Source organism: Geotrypetes seraphini, chromosome 13, assembly GCF_902459505.1.
Source record: "Geotrypetes seraphini chromosome 13, aGeoSer1.1, whole genome shotgun sequence".
NCBI lineage: Eukaryota > Metazoa > Chordata > Amphibia > Gymnophiona > Dermophiidae > Geotrypetes > Geotrypetes seraphini.
This window is the reverse complement of record NC_047096.1, coordinates 16707280-16733262: the sequence shown is the minus strand read 5'-3', so window position 1 is coordinate 16733262 and position 25983 is coordinate 16707280. Positions and strand designations below refer to the sequence as shown.

The 25983-nt window shown below is 43.2% G+C and overlaps 1 protein-coding gene across 5 annotated transcripts in view; it reads left to right on the top strand.

The window, feature by feature from the left end:
• The window catches only part of LOC117347756 (copine-5-like), a 226218-nt gene that overhangs the window by 44130 nt on the left and 156105 nt on the right, over positions 1-25983 (top strand). For all 5 annotated transcript variants that reach the window (XM_033919106.1, XM_033919105.1, XM_033919107.1 and 2 more), the window contains exon 2: positions 23600-23640. In XM_033919106.1, the coding sequence (XP_033774997.1) occupies positions 23600-23640 (41 nt within the window). The remainder of the gene's footprint in view (positions 1-23599; positions 23641-25983) is intronic.

Here is a 25983-nt window from a genome sequence, read left to right as displayed (position 1 = left end):
TGGCACCCGCCCGCCCACACGAAGCAGGCAGCAGACACAAAACCCACAAGACAGCAAAAAGCAGATGGTATTAGGTCAATACATGTCCAATAGAGGATTTTACAATAACCTTCCACAACTCTCCCCCACCAACAACAGAAGCATAGAACAAGGTCAAAGGCAAAATCCAAACATCCTATCCCACTCAACCCAACCCCACCCCCACCCAGACCCATGTGGTAAGCAACTTGGATTTTAATCTTAACTAGTACATTTCTACACACACACACACGCTCACATAAACATATACATTATGTTTCATTTCACTGGCTCTTTACACAAACTGTTTGAATAATCGGTGTCAGGTCAAAAGCGCGCCGGGACAATGGTGCGCGCAGACAATTGAGCGCAGCGTGGAGGTGTGCGCCGCAGAAAATTACAGTTTTTACGGCTCCGATGGGGGGTGTGTGGGGGGGAACCCCCCACTTTACTTAATAGAGATCGCGCCGCGTTGTGGGGGCGTTGTGGGGGCATTGTGGGGGGTGTGGGGGGTTGTAACCCCCACATTTTACTGAAAACTTCACTTTTTCCCTGTTTTTAGGGAAAAAGTTAAGTTTACAGTAAAATGTGGAGGATTACAAACCCCCCCACAATGCTGGCGCGATCTCTATTAAGTAAACTGGGGGGGCTCCCCAACAAAACCCCCCCATCGGAGCCCCTAAAAACTGTAATTTTCTTAATAGAGATCGTGCCGCATTGTGGGGGTGTTATGGGGGGTAGTAACCCCCCACATTTTACTGAAAACTTCACTTTTTCCCTGTTTTTAGGGAAAAAGTTAAGTTTACAGTAAAATGTGGAGGGTTACAACCTCCCAAACCCCCCATAACGCCGGCGCGATGTCTATTAAGTAAAGTGGGGGGGGGGTTCCCCAACAAAACCCCCCGTCGGAGCCACTAAAAACTGTAATTTTCTTCGGCGCGCGCCTCCGTCTTGCGCTCAGTTGTCGGCGTGCGCCTTTGTCTTTCGCGCCGTTGTCTATGAACCTTTCAACTCTAACTCCTTTGAGTTTCAGGAAGCTTGTTCAGTCTATTTTGCTTCCATATTTGCAAGGCTATGATTCAATGTGTTATAGGTTAATGGAAAAACAATTTGGAAGACTCCAACTTCTGCAAAACAACTCAGCCAGACTCATTTTTCAAGTTGGTAAATTTGATTGGACCTCTCCTTTGTTGTTGAAATTACACTGGCTGCCATTTAGAGCAAGAATAAGGTTTAAGATGGCTTGTCTTTGTTCTAAGTCTTTATATGGTTTAACTTCAGAGAAATTAGTTCATTGTTTGCGCATTCCTGAATCATCCTTTACTTGCTGTAGCATTAATCATTTTAAACTTAACTTTTCATCAGCCCAAAATGTCTTCTGAAAACATTTTCATGAATCTACATTTGTTTACCAGGCAGCTTGTATCGTGAACAATATGTGAATTTTTCATCTTAACTCATAAACATCAGTTCAGAAAGAAAATGAAAATGTATTTGTTTACATCTGATGATAGTTAAAATACAGTCGAGCCCTGCTCTAAGTCTTTCTTGTTTTATTAATCAAGAGGTGGGTTTTTGTTTTTTTTTGTAACTTCTCCTCAGATAGAGTTTCTCTTTAATTTTGTAATCCGCATTGAAGCAAGAGAAAACTGCGGAATTAAAGTACTAAAAATAGAATATATATATCTTGTGATGTCTGCACAATTCAATGGAAATAATATACCATGTTTCTGCAGAGGATAATTTGAAATGTCCTATAAGGATGAGATTGCCTGGAAAATGCAGTATGTGAATGTGTGAGGTGTAAATGAGGAAGACATCAGAGAAGGGAGATGAAAGCATATTTGTGTTCTTTTTCTATCTGATAATGTAGCTGTTGCATCATGTTTTTAAATGTTATTTTTATTTTTTCCCCAGATTTTTCTTGTACAGAAGCACTTTGCCTCCCCCCTTCCCCCCTCCCCCCGTAGTATTAAAAAAAAGCTGAGCTCCTACATTTAGGCTGGAAAGTAAGGCTCTTAAATTTGCATTCTGATTTCAACCAAACTTATGAACCTTAGAAGTATGTCATAAGAACAGCCATACTGGGTCAGACCAATGGTCCATTTAGGCCAGTCCCCTGTTTCCAACAGTGGCCAATCCAGGTCACAAGTACCTGGCTGAAACCCAAATAGTAGCAACATTCCATGCTACAGATCCAGAGCACTTCCCCCAGGTTCATAAACAACGGCGCGAAAGAAAAAAGCGCGCGCCAACAATTGAGCGCAGTGCACGCCACCGCACCGCTCTAAATTACAATTTTTAGGGGCTCCGACGGGGTTTTTTGTTGGGGAACCCCCCCAGTTTACTTAATAGACATCGCGCTGGCGTTATGGGGGATTTGGGGGGTTGTAACCCTCCACATTTTAGTGTAAACTGAACTTTTTCCCTGAAAACAGGGAAAAAGTGAAGTTTTCAGTAAAATGTGGGGGGTTACAACCCCCCCACAACGCGGCGTGATGTCTATTAAGTAAAGTGGGGGGGTTCCCCCCCCCATCAGAGCACTAAAAACAGTAATTTAGAGCGGCACGGCAGCACACGCTGCGCTCAATTGTCTGGGCGCGCCATTGTCTCGGCGCGCTTTTGACCTGACACCCTTCCCCCCATGTCCGTCTCAACAGCAGACTATCGACTTTTCTTCCAGAAACTTGTCCAAATCTTTCTTAAACCCTGCTTCGCTAACCACTGTAACCACCTGCTCTGGCAACGAGTTCCAGAGCTTAATTATCCTTTGTGTAAAAAAAAAAAAAAATCTCCTCCTATTTTGGAAAGGGTGAAATATCGATTCACGCTTACCTGTTCTACACCATTATTAAAGAGCACCATTATGTGTGCTTGGAGCCCAATTTTATAGCGCCAACCTGTGTGGCGCTAAGCTTGATTCTATAAAAGTTAGGCGTGCTTTATAGAATCGCACTTAACGCCATCTAAGAGGCATCGCTAGGTGCCCTAACTTTTAGGTGCAGCGTATATATGCCAGGATATTCTTGGCCTAAATGTTGCACCTATGTTAAACACCTACCAGCACCTAAGTCCAAACAGACATCTACACGGAAAACAGAATCCACCACCTAGCCACACTTGTGACTGTGTACAGCCTTTGTGGATTGTTTAACGAGGGCACTCTCTAAAGTTAAAATGGGATAGATTCCGTACAAGCGTAAGGAAGTTCTTCTTCACCCAGAGAGTGGTAGAAAACTGGAACGCTCTTCTGGAGGCTGTTATAGGGGAAAACACCCTCCAGGGATTCAAGACAAAGTTAGACAAGTTCCTGCTTAACAAGGACATATGCTGGTAGGGCTAGTCTCAGTTAGGGCGCTGGTCTTTGACCAGAGGGCCGCCGCGTGAGCGGACTGCTGGGCACGATGGATCACTGGTCTGACCCAGCAGCGGCAATTCTTATGTCCATCGTGCCCAGCAGTCCGCTCATGTGGCGGCCCTTTGGTCAAAGACCAGCAACCTAACTGAGACTAGCCCTACCAGCATACGTCCTTGTTTAGCAGGAACTTGTCTAACTTTGTCTTGAATCCCTGGAGGGTGTTTTCCCCTATGACAGACTCCGGAAGAGCGTTCCAGTTTTCTACCACTCTCTGGGTGAAGAACTTCCTTATGTCCGTATGGAATCTATCCCCTTTCAACTTTAGAGAGTGCCCTCTCATTCTCCCTACCTTGGAGAGGGTGAACAACCTGTCCTTATCTACTAAGTCTATCCCCTTCAGTACCTTGAATGTTTCGATCATGTCCCCTCTCAATCTCCTCTGTTCAAGGGAAAAGAGGCCCAATTTCTCTAATCTTTCGCTTACGGCAGCTCCTCCAACTCCTTAACCATCTTAGTTGCTCTTTTCTGGACCCTTTCAAATAGTACTGTGTCCTTCTTCATTTACGGCGACCAGTGTTGGACGCAGTACTCCAGGTGAGGGCGCACCATGGCCTTCTACAGCAGCATGATAACCTTCTCTGATCTGTTTGTGATCCCCCTTCTTTTTCATTCCTAGCATTCTGTTCGCCCTTATGTTTTTAAGATTATTACTTTTAAGTTATTTGAATGCTTATTAAACTACAAACTGGTTCATCCGATTTTCTATTCCACAATCCTTTTGTTGTTTTGCTGCTTCATTTCCTTTGTGGAACATTTTGGTGCTATTTGGATTTTGTTAGTTTTGTGTTATGAAGAACATGCACACACTGAGACAATGGCGCCGGCCATTTGAACAAATGCCAGCGTCATGTAGCCAATCAGAACCAGCATCACATGGTGCATACTTAAAAAGATGACTCCACTCCAGCCCAACTAGAGTTATCTAGCCATGATCAAGACACAGACCATAGAAGTCCACTCAGCTTTAGTCTTATTTCCCAACTATTGGATTGGCTGCTGAAGCATGGCCAACAATCAAAACACACCCTGTGGTGTCATGCACCTAAAAGAACTTACTTGACTCTAGGAGTGGGCCTCAGAGACCTGAATGTCAGGCAGTAGACTGCTAAATGAGTTTGCAGGTCTATGTCTCAATATTGGCCCAGACCAAGTCATTAATCTAATTTTTGTTTCTTTTAAAAAAATTTTAAAACTTTTTTTGTATATACATATTTTAAATTTTCAAATATGCATAGTAAATCATTTAAAGATAGTGCATATAATTTAAAAAAAGCACTTATCTTGATGAATGCCATTAGAGATAACCAGTACCGCTTTGAAAAACCCGACGGGGCCTCCGTTTCACCTTCTTTTGGGTGCATGACATCACAGGGTGTGTTTTGATTGTTGGATATTTATTTGAACACCCTTTATTGTATATTTGCTTTTTTGGATTTTCTGCTTAAGCATGGCTAAGGTGTTTTGATTCAGAAGTCACACATATTAACTTTCTGCTAACTTCTTGTTTGGGCCTTGGCTTGAGAAGAGAGCTTGATGGGGGGGGGGGGGGGATTGCGCTACATGGTGTTAAAAAAAATCCATCTTGAATTGGCAGCAATGAGTTCTGGAGATCAGGTCCTTAAGTGGCTGCCCTTGGATGTGCAGTTTTGCGCAATGCACTAACACCAGGAGGAGTGGAGGAAAAAAAATCCAAAGCAATACTAACCCTCCACTAAATGTAAGCAATGAGGAAGTGACGCTAGTCCACGAAACAGTCGTTGGCCTAGTCTAGGGGTAGGCAATTCCGGTCCTCGAGAGCCGGAGCCAGGTCAGGTTTTCAGGATATCCACAATAAATATGCATGAGATAGATTTGCATCTCAAGGAGGCAGTGCATGCAAATCCATCTCATACATATTCATGGTGGATATCCTAAAAACCTAACCTGGCTCCGGCTCTTGAGGACCGGAATTGCCTACCCTTGGCCTGGTCAATTTAAACCACAGTGACATAAACACTTAAATTGCATTTTTCTAATTTTCCCTGAAATACAAAGTGATAAAAGTTTTTTATGCCAAGGATGTTGCATTCAGTAAAGTCGGACTACAATTGACTTACTGCTAACTGCGGCTTTTTCTTTCGTCGTCTCTAACAGTTGTGGCGTCCTCGCTGCATTTAGCGGAGAGTTAGTTTTGTGCAATACATCATTTCACTCATAGTTGCTGAAATCACTTCTAGATTATGCACCAAATATTTGTATTTTTGTCATGGTGTTCCACTTCTTTTCTAAAAGGTTGCACAGTTAGGATTAATTTTAGAAGCCCTACTGGGATTTATATTTGTAAATCTGTAATGTATGCACCTGATTTATCACAGAGATCCATGTCAGGATTTACAGCTGCTCCTGGATAGGTTTTGCAAAAGTGCTTGTTCTGGGGAGGGTTCTACAGGAAGGATTAGTGGGGGCCACTGCCTTAATCTTCTAGTGTTTCCCTCCCCCACAAAATTAATGGTGTTGAATGACTGGCTCTGTACTTGTAAGCATTTAGACTTGTTGGCGTCAAAAACTGGCTTCCACTGTGTAAAGGATGTTGCTGATTTGTCTCTGATGATGTTTTCAATGTTGATGAAAACTGTCACGGCACGTAACTGGTCCGTGCATGTGCGTTCCTACATATATTGTAGAAAAGGCTGATCATTTTCTAAAATACTTGTGGAAGTTGACTTGTCCCAACCTGGGCATCTCAGCTGTTCGCCTTCCCCTCCATAAAATTATGTCAGCTCAAAAGATTCCTCGACAAAACCTTTGCCTTCCAGGCTGCTAAGCTGAACCCTTGGCTAGCCCAAATGATTCTCGAGGCCTCGACCTACCTCGACTTTAGAAAACTTCTCAAAACATACCTATTCCGCGAACAGGACCCTTAACCCTCTCTCCCCGCAATAATCCAACTCCCGCCTTCCCCCACCACTCTCCTCCCCTCCCTCTCCCCTCCTGTGTTTCTCTCTCCCTCCTTCTTCCCGGCCAATCCAACTTGTCGCTGCCTGTAACTCTGTTAAATTTCTGCTAAAATGTTCCAACATTTCCTTCCTCGTTGCTTGTAACCCCGACAAAATGTTGTAAATCCGTGTGCAGATCGGATCCTAATTAATTGATGTGAACCGCCTAGAACTCATTGGGTATGGCGGTATACAAGAATATAATAATAATAATAATAACTTTCAATATCTCTGTTGTATCTAAAATGGGGCTGACCGACACCAGATGTTTTGCAGAAAATTGGACTGCAAATATCTAGATGTTGTTGGAATCTCTGCCATGGCCACTATTTGCTCCTCTGCATCCTTCTGCTGCTCAAAGTGCCTTTGCCGAAATGAATCTTCTGCTGACCATAGGTTTCTCTGACCCACTGTATCCCCCCCCAAGCATAATTTGTAGTTACAGTCACTGCTCCTCACTGCCCATGGTGCACAAACTTCAGTAATAAATGTGCACTGACTTAGCGGTCCAGCGACCCTCTTATTTTCTACTCCTAATTAAAATCGTGATGTTCTTGGTTAGGTCCTCCCTTCTCCCTTTTAAGATGGGATGTGGTTCTGTAGATCTTGGTGGAAGCAGTGAGGAGGAGCCGATTCTCTCGAGGCCAGTGCACACTTCTTTCCTAATCAGCGAGGGGAGAAGAGAAGCGGGTGTACACCAAATTTCCCAGATCACAGGAAACGTGAATTGGATCATCTGAGCTAAGTTAATTGGATCCTCATTCAGTTCACAGGGAGCCTGGTTAATTAAAAACAGTTCATGTTTATCTTATTAACTCCCACAATATCCTGCTGGCCTGGACTCCTAAAGGTTACAAAGTAAAGAAGTCTATTCTTCATCACCCCTTCTGAGAGAATCCTGATTCCAGTGCTCATTGATGTTTGCTGTGAAATTAAGTTCTGGTATTAAAAATTCTTTTTTATTGTTCTTTTTTTCACTCTGCCTTTCTCTCTCTTCAGCTGTTCTATTCTTTTCTGCCTGTATCTCTGTTTATTGCTCCTCTCTTTCCTCAGCAATGACTAAATATCTCTTTATTACCGCTTCTGTTTATTAACCTTGATTGTCTCCATTCTCCCCCTCCCCCCCCTCTTGTCACTAGTTCCTTTCAATATTCACACTACTTACTAATATGTCTTAAAAGGCAATTATTTGGGGAAACTGCTGCTGGGATTCATTTCTGTGAAATCGCAACCCTCAGTTTCAGTGAAGTAACATACCTTTCGAAAGACTGTTGGAAATTATGGGGAGGGTGCAGTGCAGTGGTTAGAGCTACAGGCTCAGTACCCTGAGGTTGTGGGTTCAATCCCTGCACAGTTCTTTGTGACCCTGAGCAAGTCACTTAATGCTCCAGGTATATTAGATAGATTATGAGCCCACTGGGACAGATAGGGAAAATGCTTGAAGTACCTGAATGTAAACTGCTTTAAGTATGCAAGTCCCAATCTCTTTTCATGATGTCATAATGCCTCATTCCCCCAATCTGTGATGGCTTCATTGTTCTATACTTGGCTCACTTCTGATATTATATGGGAGGAGAGTATGGCACAGTGGTTAGAGCTACAGCCTCAGCACCCTGAGGTTCTGGGTTCCAAACCCTACACTGCTCCTTGTGACCCTGGGCAAGTCACCCATTGCCCCAGGTACATTAGATAGATTGTGAGCCCACCAGGACAGATAGGGAAAATGCTTGAGTTCCTGAATGTAAACCAGAATCTCGGAGAGAGCGAGACCAAAAGGCCTTGAGCATGCACAAATGCTCAAGACCCAGTCCAGCCCACCACAGGCAAGAGGGAGGATCTCCCACACACTGCTCAGCCCAGCCCAGAAGAGGGAGGATCTTTGGATACCGGCACCGGCATGTCCTGTGCATTGGTGCTGGTGCCGGTGCCCAACCGGGGTAAGGGATGTCATTTTGGTGTTCTGGGGGGATGTAGGATCGCGGGAGAGGGGGAGCAACATGAGTGGGGGGGAGGATGTCGGATCGCGGGGGGTGGGTATGGAGCAGCGTCAGTGGCCTCAAGGGGGGGGGATGGAGCAGCACCGGTAGCTTCGGGGGGGGGGGGGGAGGAGGAGGAGGTGGAACGAATCAAAGCGAGTTTCCCTTACTTCCTATGGGGAAACTCGCTTTGATATACGAGCAATTTGGTTTCGAGCATACTTCTGGAATGAATTATGCTCGTAAACCAAGGTTCCACTGTGTGTGTGTGTGTATGTGTATATATATATATATATATATATATATAATAGGCCAGTGGAAAGATGTAGCAGGTCCATTTGGATGCATGAAATTTACCAAAGTGTTGCATTCCTGAAAATAAATTTCACAAATATTATTAGCAAGCCACCAATTTTTGTCATAAATGCAGGCAATGTACAGTCCAGGTTGAAAATCAATCCTGGGTACAGCATGTTCTATTTCAAAAAGACTAGGTACAACATCACTAGACACTCTGGAAGAGAATATTGGGCATGACCTGCACAGATTAACACCTATGCCGTAATCCTTTCTGCATTACTCAGTGCATACAGCCTGGAATGTTGCTACTATTTGGGTTCTGCCAGGTACTAGTGACCTGAATTGGCCACTGTGATTTTGAACTACTGGGCTAGATGGACCATTGGTCTAACTCAGGGGTAGGCAATTCCGGTCTTCGAGAGCCGGAGCCAGGTCAGGTTTTCAGGATATCCACAATAAATATGCATGCGATAGGTTTGCATCTCAAGGAGGCAGTGCATGCAAATCCTTCTCATATTCATTGTGGATATCCTGAAAACCTGACCTGGCTCCGGCTCTCGAAGACCGGAATTGCCTACCCCTGGTCTAACTCATTAAGTAACCACAGGGTTAGGCCTGTGGTAGCTTTCTGCATTAGCCCTATTGTTTGTAACTATCACATTAAAATGATGAATTTGATTTTCCCTTCAGTTAGAAAAAACAAACAAACCAAATGAAAAAAAGCCTGTTTGCATTTTTCATTTAATTTCAAAATGCATATGCATTCCTAATACTACCAACATGGGATATTTTAACACAGTTTATAATTAAGAAGCTTTGGAAAAAAAACTGTTTATAGTTTGTAATTTTAATGGAAAAAGAACAAACTGCATCCAGTCTTTCATCTGAGATTCTTTCACTTGGGGCAGATGAACATATAAATTCCCATGCCCAGCTCAACATTAATTTCCTTCCCTTTCCCCCAACCATCACTAAAACTTAGCCTCCAAAAATGCTAATGCACCTAATCAAACTAATGAAAAACCAGCAGATTTTCAATACCACTACTATGAATAGGCTTTATGGTTTGTGTATTTTCATTTATTTTCATGTTTGTATTATATGACTTATGTTGAATTTATTTTTTAAGTATTTTACTTAATTTACTGTATCTCTGATGTTTCTTGCATAATCTCCTTTGAAAGATTCACAAAGATGTAATATAATTTATTTAAATAAATAAACTATTTAAAATAAAACCAACAGATTCTTAGTAGGAAAGTTCAAGGACTTGAAACCCCACAATGCCTGTTGTGAAACACATCAGTAAGGCCAGTTTGCGTTTCTTTCATCACCTGGTGCTCTTCCTTCTCTGGTGTCATGCACTCATACAGTCAACTCATTTATCTTCATAAAAGATCAGGGTCATTTCCACTTACAGTGATTCTCATTATTTGCCGGCATGTAATCACATTTTCCTATCTTATCTTCTGGCTTATGGATTTCCCCTGTGTCTTCCATCCTGTGGCATATTATCTAGATGGATTTTAGCACTTAGTGAGGTAGGATAACAAGCTTTTAAAACAAAACAAAAGAAAGATGAAATCAATCATTGATCTTTGGAGACTGCAGTTGGTAGCAATGGAGAGAGCATACCAGTGATGGGTGGGGGTGGGGGGTATCATGCAACACTTTTGTGGCATGGAACAGTTTCCTTGTTTTATCCTCCAGGTTCTATAGTTCTTGTGAAAATGAAATATTTTTAAATGAACATGACAACATTACTTTTTGTAAATGGTTTATGTAGAACCCAAGGAAACCAAGGGATAATTATTGAGGTAGAGCGTTCTTTTGCAAGAACTAATACAGTTAAGCCTTCTATGGAATACATATCTGAAATCTGTACCCTCTTTTAACTGCACAATGCTCATAATCAGGTGGAAAATAGTAACCCATTTTGTCGGTGATAAGACTTTGGGGCTTTTTATATTACTACTCTACAATTTTCCGGAATCGCTGAAGGCAACCATATTATTTTAGGCATCACAGACAAGCATGTATTGTATGGCATGAGATTTGATTATATATTCCTTTATGTGTGATGTCATTATTACAATACAGATCACCAGATCAACTAATTAATGAGAACCCTTATTAGTATTGTCATTCCTAAGGTCTCAGATAAACTGTACGCGACAGTACATAAAATGCTTCAAAACTAGTTAATTAAAAATATCAAAAACATGTATACATAGGATGAACATTGTTAGCTGCCATATATGCATCAGTTTTTTGTTGATAGAATAACTTCATTCAGAAGCAGAACTCCCAGTGCAGTAAAGGGCTGGATGTAAGAATAGCAGATTCAGCACCATGAGTGTGGGACAGCTCCAGGAAATAGGTGTGTTTCTGTCATTACACTGTATGTGCAAAACTAAAAAGAACAATTTTATAACAGGGTACCTAGGCTGTTAAGAAGAAGAAGCATATACACTGCTTCTATTTTACAAGGCAACTTATGTACTGGTGTGCCATTGGCTCCCTTTTGAAGCTAGAGTCATTTTAAATTCAGCAGCTTTTGCTATAAAGCACTCTTTGGATTACTACCATCATACTTATCTTCCCAATTAAATCTATTCACATCAAGCAAAAACACAAAAAACTCGGGCATGTTCATGTACCCTACTCTGAAAACCTGCTGTTTTAAAAGTTTTTTTTTTTTTTTAGCCAAAACTCGTCTTTCAAGCGGGGAGGTTTCAGGTTTATTTAAAAATTTGATATACGGCCTTATCAAAATTCAAAGCGGTTTTACATAATATAAAAACAAAGAATAAAGAGGGCATAAGTTAAAAACAAATTACAATTATTATTACAGATGATCATATGCACAGACAAACATTAACATACTGATACAAAATGGAGAAGGGCAGAAATACATTTGTATAATGAAAACAAAAGGGAGGGGAACAAAAATAAATAGTCTGGTGCTTTGTAAAATAGGTTAAAATGGTTAAAAAAATGGCAAGAAACAAATTTCCATTGCAGTCCTCAGAAGGACTGTTATTCTCCAAATGCGTCTCTTGGATGTGTTCTCTGATTGCCCACTCCCAGTCTTACTATGAGTTTAGAAAATCACTGAAAATCTATCTGTTTGGTAAATTTATGTGATGACTTTGCTTTGTATCACTCTACATTGTATAATGTTGTATTTTATTGTATTGTGTAGCATTGAATTCTACTGATTCCTACTGTATCTTGCATCTTCACTGATATGCCTCAGTTCTCTTGCTGTGAACCACCCGGATCTTCTGGTTGGGCAGTATATAAGAAATAAAATTATTATTATTATTATTGTCTTCCTGAAAACTTTTACATAAAGCTATTATCTGCTCCTTCTGCCAAGTTAGTGCAGATATGCACTTATTTTATAACATAAGTATACTGTATATCATACAGTCTAATCAAATCAGGATTTCTTAATCGCTCTTCTCCAGTATAGGTTCAAGGCAATTTACAAGAAAAGAAGCCCTTGTAGGGTCAGGGGGAAAAGACTACATCACACGGTAGAGAAAGACTACACTGTTACAATAAGAGAAAAAGTTACAACATAGTGTAGAGATATGTTACATTGTTGAAAGTGAGGAAGTAGTTAAAATATGTTGAGGATGACTGCTACATTTTCATGGAAGGGGAGGGAATCACTGAGCTGAAAGGAATTTATCAAATAGGTATGTTTTTCAGTCTTTTTCTGAAGCTGTGGTAGTTCAGTTCTATTCTTATGGTAAGAGTGGTTAACGTAGCTGGTTAAAAAAAAAAAAAAAGGTTTGGACAAGTTCCTGGAGGAAAAGTCCATAAACTGCTGTTGAAACAGACATGGGAGAAGCCACTGCTTGCCCTGGATCGGTGGCATGGAATGCTGATACTATTTGGGTTTTTTTTTTTTGCCAGGTACTTGTGACTTGGATTGGCCTTTGTGAAGACGGGATTCTGGGCTAGATGGACCATTGGTCTGATCCAGTAAGGCATTCTTATGTTCTTAATTGGGAGAGCATTCCAGGTTCTAGTTGTGACATATGTGAAAAGGCTGTTGAATATTTGCTCTGCCCAGTCTCTGCTTCTGGAAATGCCTACACATAGACCCTTAAAAGAATGTGCTATGACAATAATTTTATAACAGACCATCTAGATTGGGAGGTCAAGCAGGTAAGCTAGTTTTACTCTGTTCTATAAAGATGTAGAGGCACCTTTGTTAAATTTGTCCCAAAAGCTACATAAATCATAGCTATAATGAAGCCACATATATTCACACCAGCTCCTGTCTGTGTGCACAATGCATACAGATGTTGATATTTTATAAACACAGAGAGAAACACAGGATCCAGTTTAACTAAAGCTCTCTTTAAAAAAAAGCCCTTGTAATTTGCTTGAAACTGGTGAGTGAACAGTGAGACTGCCTGTTTGACTGCTATGTGTTGGTTGGTACGTGTGTTGTTTCTTGTGGGGGATATTCCTGGGGTGGGCTGAAACATCTTAAAAACTTTATGGGGCTACAGGGAGAGGCGGACTGTCTTTGCTATTGGACAGTCCTTTGTTTTCTTGGTAACATCTTGAACTTTTGTTGCTGCCTGTTATGCCTTTGTACTGATTGCCAGTGTTTGTAATTTTCCTATGTTATTTTGGACCCATGCTTGTTTCTCTTGTGATCTCCTTAATAAAAATGAGGGTAAAAAAAAAAAAAAGAGAGAGAGAGAGGTCCCTGAAGCAGAAGATGAAATGGGGCACCTCATTGGACCATTGCTAATGAATTCACCAGTTATGGGCAGATAAGTGTCTGTGAACTTCTTTTGAAACATTTTGAGTACATCGAACATTTCTGAATATCTGTCTTGGGGTCATGTAAAGTTTATTATTTATGCAAACAAAGAAAACAACAGGATTGCTACAATGAGCAATCCACCAGAGCCAGCGGGATGAAATCAGGGATGTTTATTTCAGTCCAGGATATACAGTAATGAAGGCAAGCCAATCCGACTGTATCAGGGGTCACTGTACAAAAATCTTCGCTGAAAAGAAACATCACACTTGTGAATGATGGTACATCGATCCGGAGCGAACCAAGAGACACAATCTCGTGTGTACGTGTGCAAACTTTGATATTGTCCAGTCTCGTTGTTTTCTTTGTTTGCAATGCTCCTGTGGTGGCTTTTTGTTCATTATTTATGGACTCTTATCATGAGTTATATATTGCACGGAAGATGGTTGTTGATGTGCGCATACATACAGTTGACAAGTTAAGCCCATTTGGACTGGATATTAATCAGTTTCATGCACATCGATGGGCAAATTCTGTAAGAGGCACCAAACGTTAGGGGCAGCTAAATAAATAGGCACCCAACGTTAGGTGCCTATCTTAATTAGTAAATTGGCTTCAATTATAAGCTTTAACGAGCTCATAATTGATAAAAATAAAAAATAAAAATTAGGCGACAGGTGCCTGTCTTCTTGAAAGTGATTGTACAAAAGATAGTCCCAAAGAGTCATACACCTAATTCGAATTGACTTTAATTAGGTGTATGAATCTGGGTCTAACATCAGCCTACTTTTTGGAAGGGAATACTGGGTTACAGGAGGCTTACTACTGGACGGGTGAGCAGGAAAGAGGTGCTGATGGGAGGGGGGGAGAAAAAGGAAGGGAGGCCTACTGCTGGACGGGTGAGCAGGAAAGAGGTGCTAGGGGGGAAGAAAAAAGGAAGGGAGGCCTACTGCTGGATGGGGGAGCAGGAAAGAGGTGCTAGGGGGGGAAGAAAAAAGGAAGGGAGGCCTACTGCTGGACGGGTGAGCAGGAAAGAGGTGCTAGGGGGGAAGAAAAAAAGGAAGGGAGGCCTACTGCTGGATGGGGGAGCAGGAAAGAGGTGCTAGGGGGGAAGAAAAAAGGAAGGGAGGCCTACTGCTGGATGGGGGAGCAGGAAAGAGGTGCTGGGGGGAAGAAAAAAGGAAGGGAGGCCTACTACTGGACAGGGGGACAGGAAAGAGGTGCTGATGGGAGGGGGGTGAGAAAAAGTAAGGGAGGCCTACTGCTGGATGGGGGAGCAGGAAAGAGGTGCTGATTGACAGGGGAAGAGATGGGGGGGGGGGAAAAAGGAAGGGAGGCCTACTGCTGGACAAGGGGACAGGAAAGAGGTGCTGCTGGACAGGGAAGAGATTAAAAAAGGGAGAAGGGCTGCTGCTGGATAAGGGGAGCAGTGAAGGAGTGGTGGTGGACACAGGGAAGGTAAAAGGAAGGGAGAATGGGTGGACAGCCGAGGAAAAAGAAAGACAAAGAAAAAAAGAAATACAGGAGAGGAGAAGGAGAGAGAGAGAGAAAGAAATAGACACACACACCTATATTCTAGCACCCGTTAATGTAATGGACTATAAGACTAATAATAATAATAATTATTATTATTATTATTTATTTCTTGTATACTGCCCTGCCAGTAGTTCTAGGTGGTTCACAGCTGAATAAATTAAAAACATTTCAATTAATAAATACAATCACATACACACTGCTAATGAGCAAATTAATACACCATAGCTAAAATACAATTTCAGACACACAGCTATTAATACTCAGTTAAATACAACCTAATTGGAGGAAAAGGTTACAAAGACACAGCCTAATAAAAATACCTTTGTAAACTTAATAAAAATCAACATTCTTGTTTATCAAATAAATGAGTTTTTAATAATTTCCTAAATATAGGGTAAGAATTTAGGAAACATTTACTTATGCTAGCTTTTACAAAGTTGAGGTAGAGAGTGGGCTGGTGAGGGAAAGGGTCCGATGCTCATGGAATTCCTAAAAAGAAGACATAATACATATGAAGTATTTAATAAGAAGAAATCAGAACATTCAAATAAAATAGATCTTATTGCTGGTCTACAAGTGTGTTCATTCTGCTGCCCCTCAATATCTCTCCTCGCTTCTCTCTCCTTATACACCTCCCAGAGAACTCCATTCCTCAGATAAGTCACTCTTAGCTTTACTTTTCTCCACTGCCAATTCCAGACTTTGTTCCTTTCATCTAACTGCTCCCTTTGCCTGGAATAAATTACCCGAGTTTGTCCATCAAGCCCCTTCTCTTGTTTAAATGCAGACTGAAAACCCACCTTTTTGACATAGCCTTCAATCCTTAACCCTACTCCTCTGCCCCCCAACCCAGCCAGCAGATAAACCGTTCCCCTTAACTGTATCCATGACATCCTGTTGGTCTGTCTTGGCTGTTTAGATTGTAAGCTCTTTTGAGCAGGGACTGTTTTCTTCTTCTTCTTTGTGACTCTGTGCAGCACTGTGTACGTCTGGTACCACTGTAGAAATAATTAATAGTAGTAGTTTTCTATAATACAGCTTATCCTATAATCGAAGACTGAAATTCAGATATTAGATGGGGACAAGATGGGTAGTACAGAGCGTGTTGGGATAGACAGATGGCAGGCTAAACTCAAGGTCAAACAAGGTACACTTCTCCCTCGTTATTCGCGGGGGATAGGGGCAGAGCCGGACCGCGAATGGCGAAAAACCGCAACTATCCGACTCTGACCCACCCCCGCTTCCCTTCCGCCTTCCCCTGGCATCCCGGCCTTACCTGGTGGTCTAGCTGGTTTTCAGGGCAGGAGCGATCTTCCTACGCTCCTGCCCCGTGCAGATAGCCATTAAGAAATGGCTGTGGGGAGTTCCCGTAGTCTCTCGAGAGACTACAGGAACTCCCCACAGCCGTTTCCTAATGGCCATCTGCATGGGGCAGGAGTATAGGAAGATCGCTCTTGCCCCAAAACCAGCTAGACCACCAGGTAAGGCCGGGATGCCGGGGGGGGAAGACAAAAATATGGGGGGGGTTTTCCCTCCTCTCCCCACAAAAAAATCACGATTATGTGAAATTACGAGTAGGGAAACCGCGAATGGGGAGGAGGAAGTGTACAAGAAACTGATTTAGTTAGTGTGTGGTACAGAATGAGTGTATAGTTGATCACCGTACATTTTAAAGGCTTGGGTGAAGAGAAAGGCTTTAAGTTAAACGCCTAGATTGACTGGGTGCGTTAATCTAGGTACCTAACTTTAGGCATCATCTTTAGATCAAGGGTGTCAAATGTCGGTCCTCAAGGGCTGCAATCCAGTCGGGCTTTCAGGATTTCCCCAATGAATATGCATGAGATCTATTTGCGCGCATTGCTTTCATTGTATGCTAATAGATCTCATGCATATTCATTGGGGAAATCCTGAAAACCCGATTGGATTGCGGCCCTCAAGGAGGGACTTTGAGACCCCTGGCTTAGTGTGTTTTATGTGAGACTTTCCTACATGCTAAGCCCATTTTTAACGGGGGGAGGAGGGGGGGGGCATAAAATAGGGTGTTTGCTTTTTTGCGGATCTCACCCTAATTTTTATATTAATGCATGGGACCTGCAAAATAATTAATGCAGGGGCACTTATTGCCTCTTATTTAGGAAGCACTATGACGCTGATTCTATAGATCAGGGGTGTCAAATGGTGGTCCTAGAGGGCTGCAATCCAGTCAGGTTTTCAGGATTTCCCCCAATGAGAAGTGAGTGTGAGCTCCACCTCCCCCTGCAGTCCACTAGGAAGATCAACTGTTTTTTACACCTAAGCAGCAACAGGACCAGCCACCACTACCGAGAGCCCTTTGCCCTGATCCAGCCAGACAAGTAAGCTCTTCCCCCAGCATTCCGTTGGAAAAATCAATATGCTTGCTTTTAAATATCATCAGAAGTAAGAGATCAACTGCTTTTACACCTAAGCAGCACTAAGACCAGCCGCCACTATCGAGAGCTTTTGTCCCAATCCAGCCAGACGTGTATGCTCTTCACCATACAATTTGTTGGAGAGATCAATCTGCCTGCTTTTAAATATCAGCAGCATTGGGAAAACAACTGCTTTTACACCTAAGCAGCAGCGGGTCCATCCGCAACCACCAAGAACCCACAGACCCGAACCTGCCAGGAATGTGAGATCCGCCCCCCCTACAATCCGATAAGAAGATCAACTGTTTTTACACCTAAGCAGCAATAGGACCAGCCGCCACTACCGGGAACCCTTTGCCACGATCCAGCCAGACATATAAGATCTTCCCCCAGCATTCTATTGGATAGATCAATCTACCTGCTTTTAAATATCAGCAGCAGTGGGAGAACAACTGCTTTTACACCTAAGCAGCATTGGGACCAACCGCAACTACCAAGAGCCCATAGACCAGATCATGACAGGAGTGTGAGCTCCACACCTCCTGCAGTCCGCTAGGAAGATCAACTGCTTTAACACCTAAGTAGCAGCAAGACCAGCTGCCTATAATAGGAGCCCTTGCCCCGATCCAGCCAGGCTTGTGAGCTCCTCCCCCTATATCCCGTTTAAGAGATCAATCTACCTGCTTTAAATATCAGCAGCAGTAGAAAAACAACTGCTTTTACATACAAGCAGCAGCGAGACCTACCGCAACCACCAAGAACCCACAGACCCGATCCTGCCAGGAGTGTGAACTCCTCCCCCTGCAGTCCATTGGAGAGATCAATCTGCCTGCTTTTAAATATCAGCAGCAGTGGAGATCAACTGCTATTACACCTAAGCAGCAACGAGACCAGCCACAACCACCGAGAGCACACAGACCCGATACTACCAAGAGTGTTAACTATTCCCCCCTGCAATCCGCTAAGAAGATCGACTGTCGGCTCCGGGCGGCTTTCCCGCAGAGGAGAGAATCCTGCATTCACCGTGGGCCTCATCTGGGGCAGCCTCCTTGGAGCGGCTGGGGCACGGGCAGTGTGTCTGGGAGGGAATGCATGGATGGGAGAACATCTCAGGGGAGGAGACATAGGCATCCTGGGACTGTCGGCCAAGTCTCTTCCCTGAAGAAGCCCTTTCTGGAAACGTCAATCGCTCCTCCTAAACTTACTTGCTCCACTTCATCACTTCATCATACTTCTATTCTTTTCTCTCCTCTCTTCTACCTTCCAAAATATTTAGATCAATGCTGTCTTGTTAAAATGTTTATTTTATTTTTATTTTTCCTCTAACTCTACTTTTCACTTCTCTATTACCCTCCAGGTACTTTAGTTAGATTGTGAGCCTTCGGGACAGTAAGGGAATTTTTCAAGTACCTTTCTTATTTCTAATCTTAATGTATATTTTCTGTAAACCGCTTAGAACCTAACGGATGTAGCGGTATATAAGAAATAAATTACATTACATTACATTACATTACATCTATGTGCATGCACTGCTTTCAATGCATATTTCATTAGGGAAATCCTGAAAACCCGATTGGATTGCGGCCCTCAAGGAGGGACTTTGAGATCCCTGCACTAAGCCCATTTCTAATGCCCTCAGTGAGCAATTAAACGATGAAAATTCCACGCCTTTCTGGTTTTTTGTTTCATTCCTGAGGTGTTCAAAGTATTTGATAAATCCAGCGCTTGCACTCTCCCAGTTGGGGAGCTCACACAGGCAGACTGCTGGTAAATGTTGGACCTGGAGGCTTAGTGGAATTTCTGCAGGAGATACCGTTTCTGTCCTGGCAGTCTGTCCCCACTCCTGGGGAGCTGCAGAAGTTGCATTCAGAAATCCCCTGTCCCTCCCGGCACACAAACAAACACACGCTGTAAAGAGAAGGAGACACCGTGCTACTGACAATCCCATGAGACAGACTGGAAACAGGTAAAGTGGCAGATTGAGGAAAACAGCAGCTCAGCTCTTGAAAACATGAAAACCAAAGAAAATCGATAGGCTCTGACAGGATCAGGCCAAACAACTGGCTTTTAGCACGCTGCTCAATTAGTCTGTTTGAGTCTTGATTTAAGTGAGTTTGGTGCTTCTGTAAAGCTGTACGTTTGGATGTTTCAGTACTAGAATACCAGGGGTGCTTCAGGGCAGGACTGGGGTACACAGACAGAGCTATGTGTGTGCCCCCACCCCCGAGTACCTGAATAAAAGAGGATGGAACTAAGGTGTGTTAGTAGGAGTGTATGGGGGAGCGGGTGGATGTTTCTTAGTACTAGAACAGCAGGAGATGATCCAGGGCAGGTTTGGAGTATATTGGCAGCACTGAGTGGCTCTTAATAGAGAATGACACGGGGACAAATTTTTCCCTGTCCCCACAGGAATGCAATTTCCCCATTCCCGCAAGTTTTGTCACTGTTTCTGTAAGCTCTGCTTTAATTGCACAAGCCTCGAACACTTATGATTTTAAAGTGTTTGAGGCTTGTGCAGATGACAGAGCTTAGGCATTGGTGGAATGAGACATTATGACATCACAATCTGAGCTCTAGAATGGTGCTACTTATGATTTTAAAGTGTTTGAGGCTTGTGCAGATGACAGAGCTTAGGCATTGGTGGAATGAGACATTATGACATCACAATCTGAGCTCTAGAATGGTGCTACTTATGATTTTAAAGTGTTTGAGGCTTGTGCAGATGACAGAGCTTAGGCATTGGTGGAATGAGACATTATGACATCACAATCTGAGCTCTAGAATGGTGCTACTTATGATTTTAAAGTGTTTGAGGCTTGTGCAGATGAGGACGGAGCTTAGGCATTGACGGAATGAGGCATTATGACACCACAATCTGAGCTCTAGAATGCTGCTACTTAGGATTTTAAAGTGTTTGAGGCTTGTGCAGATGAGGACAGAGCTTAGGCATTGGTGGAATGAGGCATTATGACATCACAATCTGAGCTCTAGAATGTTGCTTCTTAGGATTTTGAAGTAGTTGAGGCTTGTGCAAATGAGGACAGAGTTTGCAGGAATGGGGCAGGCAAAGGAAAAGAACTCTTTAGGATGGGACGGGAAAATGAGTTCCCGTGGGGATAGGGAAAAAATTTGTTCCCGTGTCATTCTCTAGCTCTTAATATTAAGCAGCGGTCTTCTTATGCTATAAGCCCTTCTTCAATCTTTCCCTCACATACACTTATAAGTACAAATAACAATAATTTTGAAATATCCCATCCCTAGCCCTCTACATGCTCCTTGTTCTTATGCTGATGTGCTAAAGAAAGAAAGATTAAAAAAAAAAATTGCTTGAATTGCTGATCTGATGGACCCCTGGATGCCTCCTTTTTGCTTCCAGACAACTGAATCAACATTTTAGGAGCTTTGATGCTAAAGGACCCAGCTCATTGTACTCAATGGAGACAGCAATTTCCATGTCGAAAAAAATCCCTTCTTTCCTAACACATTTCGACAGATAAATGAAATTAATGGCTCCACTGCAAGGCCTGTGTTGGTGCTTCACAGCACTTAAAAAGTCATGCAAATACTTCTCAAATGAGGATCACCATTTCTTCACGCCTGCTCGTCACTTTTAAAGTCAGATTTTGAACCTAATGCTTCCAGTTCTTTTAACGTTGTGTAAAGCAATTTTTGCCAACTAATTGTTCATAATTTCTGCTAAATGCATTCACTGCACTGAAAGGCTTGAAGGAAAAGAGAGCCTTTGGCAATTAAAGCTTGCCTGCTTACTTCCTGTGCTTTTTTGTTGTTGTTGAATTCACATAATTGTACATGCTGTTGAAATGGAATTTATCTGCACATCAGACATCTAGCACACGTCGGGAAGATACTACCGTCAACTTGGTCCAATGGGCTGTAACTCCGAGGCTACTCTCACTTGTCCTGCTGATTACATATTCAGGCTTTAAGGACAGGCACATGAATGTGTGACATAAATTTGCATATAGGGCTCCTTTTACGAAGGTGCGCTAGTGGTTTTATCGTGCGCGCGCTAGCCGAAAATCTACCGCCTGCTCAAAAGGAGGCTGAGCCCCTTCGTGCGCCTTCGTAAAAGGAGCCCGTAGTGTGGTCAATATTCAAAGTGAGAGGTTCCTGGCCAATTAAATCACTTGGCACGTAACTACTTAGTGCTACGGAATATCAGTATTAACTGCCAAACTGAAAACCAGCTATTTTATAGGTGTTTCAAGGGCAGAGTTGTCATTTATGTGGTTAAGTGCCAACGATGGATGATTGTGCCACCATGCACAGTGAGGAACCCACTCTGTGATGTTTCACAGGGGTGGTTTGCCATTGCCATTTCCTGTGTAGTATGTAGCTCCACTATGTCACTGCTGCCCAATATGGGGCCCTTCAACCCACAGCACCTGGTATTCCCAGGTGGTCTCCCATCCAGGTACCAGCCAGGCCTGATGCTGCTTAACTTCTGATAGTGCGGGCAGGCCTATTCAGGGTGGCCAGGCTGTCAGGATTCCTCATTTAAGTTGACCAGAAATGGGCCACGACATGGCAAATGAGGATTACCGTGGATAAGTGTAAGGTGATGCATGTCGGTAACAAAAATCTTATAAACGAATACAGGATGTCCGGTGCAGCACTCTGAGAGATCCCCCCAGAAAAGAGACTTGGGAGTACTGGTTTACAAGCCAATGAAGCCGTCCGCGCAATGTGCGGCAGTGGCAAAAAGGGCGAACAGAATTCTAGGAATGATTATGAAGGGGATCACGAACAGGTCGGAGAAGGTTATCATGCCGTTGTACCGGGCCATGGTACGCTCTCACCTGGAAGAATGCGTCCAGCACTGATCACCGTTCATGAAGAAGGACACAGTACTACTCGAAAGGGTCCAGAGAAGAGCGACTAAGATGGTTAAGGGGCTGGAGGAGTTGCCGTACAGTGAAAGATTAGAGCAACTGGGCCTCTTCTCCCTTGAAAAGAGGAGACTGAGAGGGAACATGATCGAAACATTCAAGATAATGAAGGGAATAGACTTAGTAGATAAAGACAGGTTGTTCACCCTCTCCAAGGTAGAGAGAACGAGAGGGCACTCTCTAAAGTTGAAAGGGTTTAAATTCCGTACAAACGTTAAGGAAGTTCTTCTTCACCCAGAGAGTGGTAGAAAGCTGGAATGCTCTTCCAGAGGCTGTTATAGGGGAAAATACCCTCCAAAGATTCAAGATAAAGTTAGATAAGTTCCTTGTGCTGTGTGAGTGGACTACTGGGCACGATGGACCACTGGTTTAACCCGGCAACGGCAATTTTTATGTTCTGATGTCAAATTGGACAACATAAAACACCTTAGCTAGTTAAGTTAGTGCTGGTGCCTGGACACGACCAGGGATTTGAATAGCTCGGGATAACACTGAGGGTGGCTGTGATAATGTTCACCGCCATTGGCTGAATATCTCCCCCATAGGGCCTATGCCATGTGCTAGTTTATCTTAAGCATATCCTGAACAGCTACTGGTTATGTAATCACCAGGGCACATTTGAAAAGCCCTTAGTGTTAAGTAGCACCGAGGACCACATAAAGAGATTGTTTATTTATTTTAAAATGTATATAACTATGCGGTTTACACATTGCATACATATTATCCTGTGCACCCTTTTCTCTAATGACTATGTTCCATGCCTGCCCCACATCACAAGCAACATAAATAGGGTTAACATATGGCTCCGGAAAAAGGAGAACGGATTAAGACATCCGGGATTTACTTCCATTGCTTTCAGTGGAAGTAAAACCCATATGTCCGCCATCCTTTTCCTGGAGCCATATGGTAACCCTAAACATAGGTTTTCAGAGTTATAGAATAGAGCAGGGGTAGGGAACTCCGGTCCTCGAGAGCCGTATTCCAGTCAGGTTTTCCCCAATGAATATGCATTGAAAGCAGTACATGCAAATAGATCTCATGCATATTCATTGGGGGAATCCTGAAAACCCGACTGGAATACGGCTCTCGAGGACCGGAGTTCCCTACCCCTGGTATAGAGGCTTTTCTGCATATTTAGGAAAGGGAATAATTAAAGGTTCTTCAATGAGCAGAACAATGATTTACCTGTAGGAATAGGCTCTTTGATTATTTTTTTATGATGCATTTCAGTTTCCTTTTCCAGGATCTAACAGAATTTTTATTCTTTTTTTTTTGTCTTGCTAGACATCTCTTGGATAAGGACACATTTTCCAAGTCTGATCCTAGTAAGTATCAATTAGAAAATAAATGTAATTAACGGAAAAAGCTTTGGGAATCTGAGAGCAGAGCTGGAACGTACTATTCAGACAATGAAGTATTGTTGACAGCGGGATCTGGATAGTCCCTATTGTCGCCCTCAACCACCCCCACCCCTTCACTCATTGCCCCCACTAACTAATAAATTCAACAGATTCAATTATGGGAAATAGCCGCAGCTCTGTTTATTGATCAACAATACCAAATAAATTAACATTGCATATATTAATCCTAATGCATTATCTCCCACAGAAGAGCATTCTACGCTCACTAATGCAGACACTAGTCCAGTGTTAATCGCCTCTAGTGTCGGTTTGGGGCCTCCCCCTGCCAGGTAGTGCACAAGTTTTATGCAGGGCCTGTTTGCATTCAGTTTGATTAGTGAATCGGCAAGTCAGTGCTGTAGCCAGACAGCCTTTGGGCAGACCTGAGCCCAAAGTGGGTGGAGCTGAATGCAAAGTGGGCATCTCCATCTCTTTCCCTCCCTGTCTTCCCCCCAGCATGTGCAGCCTCTATCTTTTCCTCCCTTCCCACTCCCTCAGCCCATACAGTCTCTTTTTTTCCCTCCCTTCCACCTCTGGAGCCGGGACTGCGGCGAACAGGAGTTGCCCTTCCCCTTGGGTGGAGTGCTGCGCTGCATGAAGGTGTGGCACTGCTGTGAGTGGTACTGTCACCGCAGCCTGGCTATGACAGCCTGGCCTAAGCCACTGCGGCAAGCTGTTCCACAGCCTGCGCTTCACGGATAAGGGTAGGACCGGTATCCCCCATATGCTCGCCGTGGGAGGGACTGGGTGGGCCTGGACGGAGATTGGATGGTCAGGGCCCACTCAGGCTCACCTGTTGCTACGGCCCTGTGGCAAGCACAAATCTGATGATATGCTTGTTCTAGCTGGCTGTGCATTAAGCTGTCAGTACAAGCTTCCTGCATCAACCTTCATGTTTTTCTCCCAGTCATGAGTGCTTTTTGTGAGAAAACAAGACTGTGGGATAAATACAATTTTCTTTCGAGAATGTCACGTGACCAGTTCGAAGCAATCAGTTCATTTCTAAATCTTTTGCTATAATGTGAAAATGTATCCTGGGGTCATAAATTGAACAGATCTTCAAGGCGACAGTCGTTGCTTGGGTTTCTCAGGCTTACGAGATAGGGAGGCGTTTCCAAGGTATTCATCTCCTGCTGCTGAGCAGAAATCACTTTTTAATAGACAAGGACTAATGGGAAGAGGAAGGAACATGTTTTATCACTGGTAGGACCGGTATCCCCCATATGCTCGCCGTGGGAGGGACTGGGTGGGCCTGGACGGAGATTGGATGGTCAGGGCCCACTCAGGCTCACCTGTTGCTACGGCCCTGTGGCAAGCACAAATCTGATGATATGCTTGTTCTAGATGGCTGTGCATTAAGCTGTCAGTACAAGCTTCCTGCATCAACCTTCATGTTTTTCTCCCAGTCATGAGTGCTTTTTGTGAGAAAACAAGACTGTGGGATAAATACAATTTTCTTTCGAGAATGTCACGTGACCAGTTCGAAGCAATCAGTTCATTTCTAAATCTTTTGCTATAATGTGAAAATGTATCCTGGGGTCATAAATTGAACAGATCTTCAAGGCGACAGTCGTTGCTTGGGTTTCTCAGGCTTACGAGATAGGGAGGCGTTTCCAAGGTATTCATCTCCTGCTGCTGAGCAGAAATCACTTTTTAATAGACAAAGACTAATGGGAAGAGGAAGGAACATGTTTTATCACTGGTAGAAATCCTGTTAGTGCCAACTGACGTGCTAGAGAAGTGTGATAGCAGAGCAAGGTAGGGAGATTGCATCACAAGGGGAAGAGATAGAGGAGGTGAGTGCACCTCTCATGTTTATGTTTTATTAACATTTCATATACCGCTTAAGCATATTACAGATCTAAACGGTTTACATTAAAATACAGGTACATAGAACTTCCCCTATCTGTCCCGAAGGCTCACAATCTAGCTAAAGTACCTGAGTAAACAATTATTAAAATAGAAAAGATATAACAAAATTCCGAGAATTGTGAGGGAAAGGTACAATTGAAATAGTGGCTAGCGTAGCTGGTTTTAAGAAAGGTTTGGACAAGTTCCTGGAGGAAAAGTCCATAGTCTGTTCTTGAGAAAGATATGGGGGAAGCCACTGCTTGCCCTGGATCGGTAGCATAGAATGTTGCTACTCTTTGGGATTCTAGAATCTTGATCAGGGGTCTCCAAAGTCCCTCCTCGAGGGCCGAATCCAGTCAGGTATTCGGGATGTCCCCAATGAATATGCATTGAAAGCAGTACATGCACATAGATCTC